Here is a 13,463-nt window from a genome sequence, read left to right on the forward strand (position 1 = left end):
ATAATAGTATAGCATAGAATATAATAGTATAGTATATAATAGTATAATGCAGAGGGGGTGGTTGATGTAGTAGGCGAGCCAAGCAGAAAACCCCCAGAGTTACAGGCAGTTCTGAGAGTAGAACAGTATAGTATATAATAGAAAACAATAGTATAGTATATAATATTATATTATAGTATAGAATAGAATAGTATATAATAGAATAGAAAAGTATATCATAGAATAGTATATCATAGTATAGACTAGTATAGAATAGTATATACTAGTATAGTATATAACAGAACAGTATAGAATATAATAGTATAGTATATAATAGTGTAGTATAGAATAGTATAGTATATAATATTATAGTATAGAATATAGTAGTATAAAATAGTATCATATAGAAAAGTATAGTATATAATTGTCATGTTTTGTCTTTGATCTTCATGTCTTGTCCCTGTGCTTCCCTCTGCTGGTCTTATTAGGTTCTTTCCCTCTTTCTATTCCTCTCTCTCCTCCTCCCTCTCTCCCTCCCCCGCTCTCTCTCTCTATCGTTCCGTTCCTGCTCCCAGCTGTTTCTCTTTCTCCTAACGACCTCATTTACTCTTTCACACCTGTCCCCTATTTTGCCCTCTGATTTGAGTCCCTATTTCTCCCTCTGTTTTCTGCTTCTGTCTTTGTCGGATTCTTGTTTGATGTTTGCTGTTCTGTGTCCTTGTTCCGCCCTATCGTGTTTTTGCCTTCATCAGATGCTGCGTAGGAGCAGGTGTCTAGTGGTCGCGTCTCCAGTCGTTCATCTCTACTGACGAGAGGATTTCAGTTTTCCTGTTTTGTTTTTACCTTAGATATATCAGGAGTATCGTTTTTGTCTAAGACTGGAATAAAGACTCTGTTTCTATTTCGTCGCTTTTGGGTCCTCCTTCATCAGCATAACAGAAGAATCCGACCAAGAATGGACCCAGCGACTACGGATTCTCTCTACACTACCGTCAAGTTCCAGGGAGCAATGCTCGGCAGACACGAGCAGGAATTGTCTGCTGCTCGTCAGGCCGTTGAGACCCTGGCCGCTCAGGTTTCCGATCTCTCAGGACAGTTTCAGAGTCTTCGTCTCGTACCACAAGCTACTTCCTGGTCTTCCGAGTCTCCGGAACCCAGGGTTAATAATCCACCATGTTACTCTGGACAGCCCACTGAGTGTCGCTCCTTTCTCACCCAGTGTGATATTGTGTTCTCTCTCCAGCCCAACACATACTCTGGAGAGAGAGCTCGGATCGCTTACGTCATATCACTCCTTACTGGGCGGGCTCGGGAGTGGGGCACAGCTATCTGGGAGGCAAGGGCTGAGTGTTCTGACGTTTATCAGAACTTTAAGGAGGAGATGATACGGGTCTTTGATCGTTCAGTTTTTGGGAAGGAGGCTTCCAGGGGTCTGGCTTCCCTATGTCAAGGTGATCGATCCATAACGGATTACTCTATAGAGTTTCGTACTCTTGCTGCATCCAGTGACTGGAACGAGCCGGCGTTGCTCGCTCGTTTTCTGGAGGGACTCCACGCTGAGGTTAAGGATGAGATTCTCTCCCGGGAGGTTCCTTCCAGCGTGGACTCGTTGATTGCACTCGCCATCCGCATAGAACGACGGGTAGATCTTCGTCACCGAGCTCGGGGAAGAGAGCTCGCGTCAGCGGGGCTTCCCTTCTCCGCATCTCGACCATCTCCTTCCATCGGCTCAGAGACTGAGCCCATGCAGCTGGGAGGTGTTCACATCTCGACTAAGGAGAGGGAACGGAGAATCACCAACCGCCTTTGCTTCTATTGCGGTTCTGCTGGACATTTTGTCATGTCATGTCCAGTTAAAGGTCAGAGATCATCAGTAAGCGGAGGGCTACTGGTGAGCGCTACTACTCAGGTCTCTCCATCAAGTTCCTGTACTACCTTGTCGGTCCATCTACGCTGGACCGGGTCGGCTGCTTCCTGCAGTGCCTTGATAGACTCTGGGGCTGAGGGTTGTTTTATGGACGAAGCATGGGCTCGGAAACATGACATTCCTCTCAGAGAGTTAGGGAGGATCACACCCATGTTCGCCTTAGATGGTAGTTCTCTCCCCAGTATCAGATATGAGACACTACCTTTAACCCTCACAGTATCTGGTAACCACAGTGAGACCATTTCTTTTTTGATTTTTTGTTCACTGTTACACCTGTTGTTTTGGGTCATCCCTGGCTAGTATGTCATAATCCTTCTATTAATTGGTCTAGTAATTCTATCCTATCCTGGAACGTTTCTTGTCATGTGAAGTGTTTAATGTCTGCTATTCCTCCTGTTTCTTCTGTCCCCTCTACTCTGGAGGAGCCTGGTGATGTGACAGGAGTGCCGGAGGAACATCATGATCTGCGCACGGTCTTCAGTCGGTCCAGAGCCAACTCTCTTCCTCCTCACCGGTCGTATGATTGTTGTATTGATCTCCATCCGGGGACCACTTCTCCTCGGGGTAGATTATTCTCTCTGTCGGCTTCCGAACGTAAGGCTCTCGATGATTATCTGTCTGCTGAAGGCATTCAGATGGATCCCGCTAAGGTCCAGGATGTCAGCGATTGGCCTGTTCCTAAGTCACGTGTCGAGTTACAGCGCTTTCTCGGTTTCGCTAATTTCTATCGGCGTTTCATTCGTAATTTCGGTCAAGTGGCTGCTCCTCTCACAGCTCTGACTTCTGTCAAGTCTTGCTTTAAGTGGTCTGGTTCCGCCCAGGGAGCTTTTGATCTCCTCAAGAAGCGTGTTACATCCGCCCCTATCCTTGTTACTCCTGACGTCACTAAACAATTCATTGTCGAGGTTGACGCTTCAGAGGTGGGCGTGGGAGCCATTCTGTCCCAGCGCTTCCAGTCTGACGATAAGGTCCATCCCTGCGCTTACTTTTCTCATCGATTGTCGCCATCGGAACCCGAGGGGATTCTCCCTGAAGGGCGTGTTGTCGGGTTGACTGTCTGGGGAATTGAGAGACAGGTAAAGCAAGCACTCACTCACACTGCGTCGCCGCGCGCCTGTCCTAGTAACCTTCTGTTCGTTCCTGTCTCTATTCGTCTGGCTGTTCTTCAGTGGGCTCATTCTGCCAAGTTAGCTGGTCACCCCGGCGTTCGGGGTACGCTTGCTTCTATTCGCCAGCGGTTTTGGTGGCCTACTCAGGAGCGGGACACGCGCCGTTTCGTGGCTGCTTGTCCGGACTGCGCGCAGACTAAGTCAGGTAACTCTCCTCATGCCGGTCGTCTTAGACCGCTTCCCATTCCTTCTCGACCATGGTCTCAGATCGCCTTAGACTTTAGTACCGGTCTGCCTTCGTCTGCGGGGAGGACTGTGAGAGCCGCCAATAAACGTAGGATTAAGAGTCCTAGGTATTGTCGCGGTCAGAGAGTGTGGCTTTCCACTCGTAACCTTTCCTTTACGACAGCTTCTCGCAAGTTGACTCCGCGGTTCATTGGTCCGTTTCGTGTCTCTCAGGTCGTTAATCCAGTCGCTGTGCGACTGCTTCTTCCGCGACATCTTCGTCGCGTCCACCCTGTCTTCCATGTCTCTTGTGTCAAGCCTTTTCTTCGCGCCCCCGTTCGTCTTCCCTCCCCCCCTCCCGTCCTTGTCGAGGGCGCACCTATTTACAAGGAACGGAGGATCATGGACATGCGTTCTCAGGGACGTGGTCAACAGTACTTAGTGGATGGGGAGGGTTTCGGTCCTGAGGAGAGGAGTTGGGTTCCATCTCGGGACGTGCTGGACCGTTCGTTGATTGATGATTTCCTTCGTCGCCGCCAGGGTTCCTCCTCGAGTGCGCCAGGAGGCGCTTGGTGAGTGGGGGGGTACTGTCATGTTTTGTCTTTGATCTTCATGTCTTGTCCCTGTGCTTCCCTCTGCTGGTCTTATTAGGTTCTTTCCCTCTTTCTATTCCTCTCTCTCCTCCTCCCTCTCTCCCTCCCCCGCTCTCTCTCTCTATCGTTCCGTTCCGGCTCCCAGCTGTTTCTCTTTCTCCTAACGACCTCATTTACTCTTTCACACCTGTCCCCTATTTTGCCCTCTGATTTGAGTCCCTATTTCTCCCTCTGTTTTCTGCTTCTGTCTTTGTCGGATTCTTGTTTGATGTTTGCTGTTCTGTGTCCTTGTTCCGCCCTATCGTGTTTTTGCCTTCATCAGATGCTGCGTAGGAGCAGGTGTCTAGTGGTCGCGTCTCCAGTCGTTCATCTCTACTGACGAGAGGATTTCAGTTTTCCTGTTTTGTTTTTACCTTAGATATATCAGGAGTATCGTTTTTGTCTGACTGGAATAAAGACTCTGTTTCTATTTCGTCGCTTTTGGGTCCTCCTTCATCAGCATAACAATAATAGTATAGTATATAATAGAGCAGTATAGTATATCATAGAATAGTATAGAATATAATATAATAGCATAGTATATAATGGTATAGAATATAATAGCATAGTATATACTGGTATAGTATAGAATATTATTGAATAGTATCGTATAGAAAGGTACAGTATATAATAGCATAGTATAGAGTGTAATATAATTGTATAGAATAGTATATAATAGAATATTATAGTATATAATGTAATAGAATAGTATAGTATAAATTATAAAAGAATAGTATAGAATAGCATCGTATAGAATATAATAGCATAGTATCCCTCCATCCCATGACATCTCAACACCAGAGGCCTGCCAGACACCAGATGTTTCAATACAGGGTGGGAAGATCACCACCTAATAACAAATGCCCAACGCCAGCATCTCTCCATCAGATTATTTAGCCTGACTAAGTTTTATTTCCGTTTTTTAAGAGATGAACATTCACAAGTGTTTAACCTTTATTTAGCCAGGTAAGTCACTGAGAAAACGATCTTAAAGTTAAACTTTGATCATTGACCGATCTGAACAGCTACACGTAAACACTAGTGAATTCCCAGATGTTTCAGGCGATGCACCAGGGTGGAACTTACCCTCATGATGGTTTGCAGCGGCAAGGTGCCATCAGAGAAACGATGGATGAAGATGGTCTCCAACAACCTTCTGAAGTAGTGGAAACAGTGACACACACACGCCAGCCTACAGCAGTAGAGAGGACAAGAGTGGGGGGAGAGTGGGGGTAGAGAAGGGGTAGAGTGGGGGTAGAGTGGGGGTAGAGAAGGGGGTAGAGAAGGGGGTAGAGTGGGGGTAGAGAAGGGGGTAGAGTGGGGGTAGAGAAGGGGTAGAGAGGGGGTAGAGTAGGGGGTAGAGTGGTGGTAGAGAAGGGGGTAGAGTGGGGGTAGAGAAGGGGGTAGAGTGGGGGTAGAGTGGTGGTAGAGAAGGGGGTAGAGAAGGGGGTAGAGAAGGGGGTAGAGAGGGGGTAGAGAGGGGGTAGAGTAGGGGGTAGAGTGGTGGTAGAGAAGGGGGTAGAGTGGTGGTAGAGAAGGGGGTAGAGTGGGGGTAGAGAAGGGGGTAGAGTGGTGGTAGAGAAGGGGGTAGAGAAGGGGGTAGAGAGGGGGTAGAGAAGGGGGTAGAGAGGGGGTAGAGTGGGGGTAGAGAAGGGGGTAGAGAGGGGTTAGAGTGGGGGTAGAGAAGGGGGTAGAGTGGGGGTAGAGAAGGGGGAGAGAAGGGCTACAGGACAGAGTAGCTATCGTTATTTCGTAGTTGACCTTTTGACCCTAGGTGAATTGACTGGGAACATGTTCTCTTTCACAGCAACGACACAGACATTCTAGACTACTGTAGCGACCTTAACTCAATACCTAGCGACCTTAACTCAATACCTAGCGACCTTAACTCAATACCTAGCGACCTTAACTCAATACCTAGCGACCTTAACTCAATACCTAGCGACCTTAACTCAATACCTAGCGACCTCGTCAAGAGATTCAGATCTCTTGGCATAAAAGCTAAGGTGTTGGGTTGACAGTCGCTGGACCCGGGTTCTAGTCCCGGTCGGGGCTACCCCCAAATATAGCTACATTGGTGTCAGAAGTGTGATGGCACCTTTGAGGCCATCGGAGAAGAGTGTACATATGAGCGACTTGGTATAGAGAAATGTGAGGACACACTCTCCCGAAGGAAGCTGTATCGGTCGGGGCTACCCTCGGAATTTGCTACTATATACGTACGTGACCACTGAGCAGGGACTGGAGGTATAGTCATCGATCTGCTCGTAGACGTTGAGGAGATGGAGGAAGAAAAAAAGGTAGATGAAGAGAGGTCCGATGCACTCTGACAGAAACACCTGTACAGGAGAAGAGAGGTCAGATACACCTGTACAGGAGAAGAGAGGTCAGATACACCTGTACAGGAGAAGAGAGGACAGATACACCTGTACAGGAGAAGAGAGGACAGATACACCTGTACAGGAGAAGAGAGGACAGATACACCTGTACAGGAGAAGAGAGGACAGATACACCTGTACAGGAGAAGAGAGGACAGATACACCTGTACAGGAGAAGAGAGGTCAGATACACCTGTACAGGAGAAGAGAGGACAGATACACCTGTACAGGAGAAGAGAGGACAGATACACCTGTACAGGAGAAGAGAGGACAGATACACCTGTACAGGAGACGAGAGGTCAGATACACCTGTACAGGAGAAGAGAGGTCAGATACACCTGTACAGGAGAAGAGAGGTCAGATACACCTGTACAGGAGAAGAGAGGTCAGATACACCTGTACAGGAGAAGAGAGGACAGATACACCTGTACAGGAGAAGAGAGGTCAGATACACCTGTACAGGAGAAGAGAGGACAGATACACCTGTACAGGAGAAGAGAGGACAGATACACCTGTACAGGAGAAGAGAGGTCAGATACACCTGTACAGGAGAAGAGAGGACAGATACACCTGTACAGGAGAAGAGAGGACAGATACACCTGTACAGGAGAAGAGAGGTCAAATACACCTGTACAGGAGAAGAGAGGTCACATACACCTGTTCAGGAGAAGAGAGGACAGATACACCTGTACAGGAGAAGAGAGGTCAGATACACCTGTACAGGAGAAGAGAGGACAGATACACCTGTACAGGAGAAGAGAGGACAGATACACCTGTACAGGAGAAGAGAGGTCAGATACACCTGTACAGGAGAAGAGAGGACAGATACACCTGTACAGGAGAAGAGAGGTCAAATACACCTGTACAGGAGAAGAGAGGACAGATACACCTGTACAGGAGAAGAGAGGACAGATACACCTGTACAGGAGAAGAGAGGTCAAATACACCTGTACAGGAGAAGAGAGGTCACATACACCTGTTCAGGAGAAGAGAGGACAGATACACCTGTACAGGAGAAGAGAGGTCAGATACACCTGTACAGGAGAAGAGAGGACAGATACACCTGTACAGGAGAAGAGAGGTCAGATACACCTGTACAGGAGAAGAGAGGACAGATACACCTGTACAGGAGAAGAGAGGACAGATACACCTGTACAGGAGAAGAGAGGACAGATACACCTGTACAGGAGAAGAGAGGTCAGATACACCTGTACAGGAGAAGAGAGGACAGATACACCTGTACAGGAGAAGAGAGGACAGATACACCTGTACAGGAGAAGAGAGGACAGATACACCTGTACAGGAGAAGAGAGGTCAGATACACCTGTACAGGAGAAGAGAGGTCAGATACACCTGTACAGGAGAAGAGAGGACAGATACACCTGTACAGGAGAAGAGAGGTCAGATACACCTGTACAGGAGAAGAGAGGACAGATACACCTGTACAGGAGAAGAGAGGACAGATACACCTGTACAGGAGAAGAGAGGTCAAATACACCTGTACAGGAGAAGAGAGGTCACATACACCTGTTCAGGAGAAGAGAGGACAGATACACCTGTACAGGAGAAGAGAGGTCAGATACACCTGTACAGGAGAAGAGAGGACAGATACACCTGTACAGGAGAAGAGAGGACAGATACACCTGTACAGGAGAAGAGAGGTCAGATACACCTGTACAGGAGAAGAGAGGACAGATACACCTGTACAGGAGAAGAGAGGACAGATACACCTGTACAGGAGAAGAGAGGACAGATACACCTGTACAGGAGAAGAGAGGTCAAATACACCTGTACAGGAGAAGAGAGGTCACATACACCTGTTCAGGAGAAGAGAGGACAGATACACCTGTACAGGAGAAGAGAGGTCAGATACACCTGTACAGGAGAAGAGAGGACAGATACACCTGTACAGGAGAAGAGAGGTCAGATACACCTGTACAGGAGAAGAGAGGACAGATACACCTGTACAGGAGAAGAGAGGACAGATACACCTGTACAGGAGAAGAGAGGTCAGATACACCTGTACAGGAGAAGAGAGGACAGATACACCTGTACAGGAGAAGAGAGGACAGATACACCTGTACAGGAGAAGAGAGGACAGATACACCTGTACAGGAGAAGAGAGGTCAGATACACCTGTACAGGAGAAGAGAGGTCAGATACACCTGTACAGGAGAAGAGAGGACAGATACACCTGTACAGGAGAAGAGAGGTCAGATACACCTGTACAGGAGAAGAGAGGACAGATACACCTGTACAGGAGAAGAGAGGACAGATACACCTGTACAGGAGAAGAGAGGACAGATACACCTGTACAGGAGAAGAGAGGTCAGATACACCTGTACAGGAGAAGAGAGGACAGATAAACCTGTACAGGAGAAGAGAGGACAGATACACCTGTACAGGAGAAGAGAGGTCACATGCACTACACCAGTAATACCTGTACAGGAGAAGACATGGGACACTGATAGGCAATATGTCCGCTCACTGTTTGCTGTTCCCAAAAAAACAGTACAGTGGGGAACAACACCGTGTCCAATATCCCAGAAACCTCGTGGTCTCACCATGGTCCACCCCAGCTGCGGTCCCAGGTCGTGGAAGAACATTGTTACCGTGGTTCCCACCGGTAGATTCTCCAATACTTCATCATCCTTCAGGGACTCCCCATCTGACAAAATGTAGTGTTGTCATGGTTACAGTTCTGTATAACAAGATGATTTATTTAACAGTCGTTTCCTGGTCACAGATTAAACATAGTCCTGGACTAAAAAGTACTTTCAACAGAGAATCTCCATTGAGCTTTTCAGTCCAGGACTAGGCTTAGTGTCTGGGAAATGGGCCCTAAATGTTTATTCTAAGAGATGTATACATAAGGGATAGTGGTGAATCGTGTTGATGTTCTGAATAGACAGTGAAGACATTAGGACATTCAAACCAGGCCCCCACAGTGTCCAGTCTGGAGCAGTGAAGGCATAAACTATGCTGGGCGACTACTGCATAGCAACCTAGCGGTGCCAAAATCCCCGAGCCTGGTTTCCCAATTCCGATGGAATTTAGGTCAAATGCGTCGTTAAAACACGAAGGAAAGACGATGCACTTCGCATCCGTTCTCTCTGTCTGCGTGTTGTTTTGGGAAACTCATGTTACACTTACCTGAGTGTTTTAACGATGCGTCTTTCCTACAACCGCTAAAGATTTAACTTCTACTTGCACACAATCCCGGATCCGGGAGCACCCCCATCAGTAAAAAAGCTGACTAGCATAGCCTAGCATAGCGTCACAAGTAAATACTAGCATCTAAATATCATTAAATCACAAGTCCAAGACACCAGATGAAAGATACACATCTTGTGAATCCAGCCATCATTTCTGATTTTTAAAATGTTTTACAGGGAAGACACAATATGTAAATCTATTAGCTAACCACGATAGCAAAATACACAACTTTTTTTTCTCCACCATTTTTTTCCTGCATAGGTAGCTATCACAATTTCGACCAAATAAAGATATAAATAGCCACTAACCAAGAAACAACTTAATCAGATGACAGTCTGATAACATATTTATTGTATAGCATATGTTTTGTTAGAAAAATGTGTATATTTCAGGTATAAATCATAGTTTACCATTGCAGCCACCATCACAACTCTCACCAAAGCAACTAGAATAACTACAGAGACCAACGTGAATTACCTAAATACTCATCATAAAACATTTATGAAAAATACACAGCATACAGCAAATGAAAGACAAAGATCTTGTGAATCCAGCCAATATTTCAGATTTTTTAAGTGTTTTACAGCGAAAACACAATATAGCATTATATTAGTTTACTACAATAGCCAACCACACAACAGCATTGATTCAAGCCAACAATAGCGATAACGAATAAACCAGCAAAAGATATGAACTTTTTCACTAACCTTCTCAAACTTCTTCAGATGACAGTCCTATAACATCATATTACACAATACATATAGAGTTTGTTCGAAAATGTGCATATTTAGCGGCACAAATCGTGGTTATACAATGAGAATAGTAGCCAAGCTGCCAACAATATGTCGGGAGAAATCTTGGGAGAGGCACCTAATCTAATCAGTAACTAATCCTAAACTTGACTAAAAAATACAGATTGGACAGCAAATTAAAGATACATTAGTTCTTAATGCAACCGCTGTGTTAGATTTTTAAAATTAACGTTACTACGACATACAGCGTGCGTTAAAGCGAGACCGCACCGAAATTAATGGCGGAATATGAGTTTGACATTTTTCAACAGAACAACGAATTAACATCATAAATAGTTCTTACTTTTTGATGAGCTCCCATCAGAATCTTGGGCAAGTTGTCCTTTGTCCAAAATAATCGTTGCTCGGTTGTAGATTGTCGCCTTCAACTTTGGAATTAGCAGTAAACATTAGCCATGTGGCCCAGACGTGCCCAACTGACTAGAACGCAGCACAAATAAATATCCGAAAATCGCAATATACTGATATAAACTGATATAACTCGGTTTAAAATAACAACATTATGATGTCTTTAACACCTATATCGAATAAAATCAGAGCCGGATATATCTAAGGGCTATAACGGGAGCTTTCTAGAACGCCATCCTGAGGTCTGTCTTGCGTCATGGCGAACAAAGGAAAGAGAGGACCCCCCGTTCCAAGCCCATTTATATGGCCTCAGATCTGCCTAGCAACTCCATTCCAATTCTCACTATTTGCTGACATCCAGGGGAAGGCGTATGCAGTGCATCTCAACCAATAGAAGACAAGCAAATTAATAAACCGACCTCAGAACAGCCTGCAGATTTCAGATTTCTCACTTCCTCATAGGAAAATTGCTCCAACTCGAGTTCTGTTTTACTCACAGATATAATTCAAACGGTTTTAGAAACTAGAGAGTGTTTTCTATCCAATAGTAATAATAATATGCATATTGTACGAGCAAGAATTGAGTACGAGGCAGTTTAATTTGGGAACGAATTTTTTACAAAGTGCAAACAGCACCCCCTATTGAGAAAAGGTTTTAACACGAGTTTCCCAAAACACCACGCAGAGAGAACGGACGCTAAGTGCATGGTTGGCATATGTTTCAATACTGATGGGAACGAAAGAAATGGAGCGCTGCTCTCGGATCAGCTTTATCCATTCAAATATTACCTAGACATTATATTTAATTCACAAATCTGATGACTGTTCAGCATGTAGAGAGATATTATTTCCTACCGGTTGCAAATGTTGAGGCGGTTTATTCGCTTAGCCTACCCAATACAAATGGCACATTGGCACATTGCGCGCATGTAAGGCTACACATCATCAAATATGTTAAGACATATGACTGACAGAAGCCTACAAGTAGCAAAATATAACTCAATTGATTGAACATAAAATGTATTTCAATATGATTGAAATTGGCCTAAGCACCGTTTTTTATACTTTGATTTGTAAGTCGCTCTGGATAAGAGCGTCTGCTAAATGACTTAAATGTAAATGTAAATGTAATTGCGAAGACATTGGCAACTTTGTATTTGTAGTCAACTTTGTTATCGGTGGTCAACAGAGAGAGGGATAAAACCATGTGATTCTAATATTGAACGACACACTTTGAGTAGTTGTTTCTACCAGTGGTCTGAGACAGGTGTCAGATTACAAACCGTTTTCAAGTGCAACGTTAATAACGATGGTTTTGGGGAAACAGCTCTGAGATATAACGATGCTCCTATGAAGGTTCTAACTACACCGAAGACTAACATAGTGATATATATATTTCAAATACATAAGTACTAATACATTTTTTTAAATATATCTAAATACATGTATTACTTATGTATGTCCATATATGTCACACACTTAGTGGACAGTTTATTAGGTACACCCATCTAGTACCGGGTCGGACCTTTTGCCTCCAGAACAGCCTTAATTCTTTGGGGAATGGCATTCAATCATTGCTCAATTGGTATCAAGGGACCTACTGTAAAGTCTGCCAGGAAAACATTCCCACACCAGTACACGCCACCGTCACCAGCCTGTACCGTTGACACCAGGCAGGATGGAGTCGGGGACTTGTGCTGCTTATGCCTAGGGTTGTTACGGTGACCATGTTACTGCCACACTGGTGGTCACGAGTCATGTTGGCAGTCAAATTCCATGTGACTATTTATTCAAATCAAATGTATTTGCATAGAAAGGCCAAAACCTAGGAAGAAACCTAGAGAGGAACCAGGCTATGAGGGGTGGCCAGTCCTCTTCTGGCTGTGCCGGGTGGAGATAAATTAAATGATTCACGGTAATTAGGCTTATCCAAGCTCTGATGCTGCTGATGGTCGTTAGTAGCCTACCAAACGTGTTAACTGCCTGGTACTCAGCACTCTATTGTCTCTCTAATCACTTTGACAATCAATGCAAATGTGTAAAAAAAAACAGAATCAAACACTTCATGAGCTCATGTTCCGCAACATTTCTATAAGCTATGCAATTGGGTGAGAAAACAGAGTGATGGCCTCTAATAAAAAGAGGAGGATCCCATCAGCTGTATATAGGCTAGGCCTACTATATTTATTTCTCAATTTTCCTAATATTAAACACATTGCTTCTCTTTACAAGAGGAGTATAGCCTACCTGGCATGAAAATGACCCATGGCAAAAGCATCCTCCATTCGCTAGTTAAGTGCATAGATTACTTTTTTTTCTTCCCTGCCCCTGTTTCTGGACAGGTGAATGACAATGGTCAATTTTAAATCAAACAAATTTCGCATGTATATTATTTAGTAAAGACAAGATTAAAACAATAATAGTGAGATAGGTGACAGTATTATCACTTTGTATTTTTTATTATTAATTTTAATTTAACCTTTATTTTACTAGGCAAGTCAGTTAAAGAACAAATTCTTATTTACAATCACCGCCTACCCCGGCCAAACCCTAACAACGCTGGGCCAAATGTGTGTCACCCTATGGAACGCGGCCCGGTTGTGATACAGCCCAGGATCAAACCAGGGTCTGTAGCCATGCCTCTAGCGCTGAGATGCAATGCCTTAGGCCGCTGCGCCACTCGGGAGCCCAAATTTGTGAATGATATACAGTATTATTGCTTGTGTGCAGTAAGACACGAAACTGCGCATGCCTTTTTTTGGCAACTTTTTCAAATCATAATTGCACACATAGCTCATAGGCCTATATGTTTTGATAAGGTTTGTATCACAACTAAA

General features: G+C 44.9%; 1 protein-coding gene across 1 annotated transcript in view; it reads right to left on the reverse strand.

Annotated features, from left to right (window-relative positions):
* LOC129813678 (very-long-chain enoyl-CoA reductase-like) overlaps positions 1-13,463 on the reverse strand; it is a 39,075-nt gene that overhangs the window by 11,771 nt on the left and 13,841 nt on the right. Inside the window, exons 4-6 of the mRNA XM_055866080.1 lie at positions 8,815-8,918; positions 6,096-6,211; positions 4,959-5,064 (exon numbers count right to left, since the gene is read on the reverse strand). Coding sequence (XP_055722055.1) covers positions 4,959-5,064; positions 6,096-6,211; positions 8,815-8,918 — 326 coding nt within the window. The remainder of the gene's footprint in view (positions 1-4,958; positions 5,065-6,095; positions 6,212-8,814; positions 8,919-13,463) is intronic.

The sequence above is a fragment of the Salvelinus fontinalis genome, chromosome 17 (assembly GCF_029448725.1).
Source record: "Salvelinus fontinalis isolate EN_2023a chromosome 17, ASM2944872v1, whole genome shotgun sequence".
NCBI lineage: Eukaryota > Metazoa > Chordata > Actinopteri > Salmoniformes > Salmonidae > Salvelinus > Salvelinus fontinalis.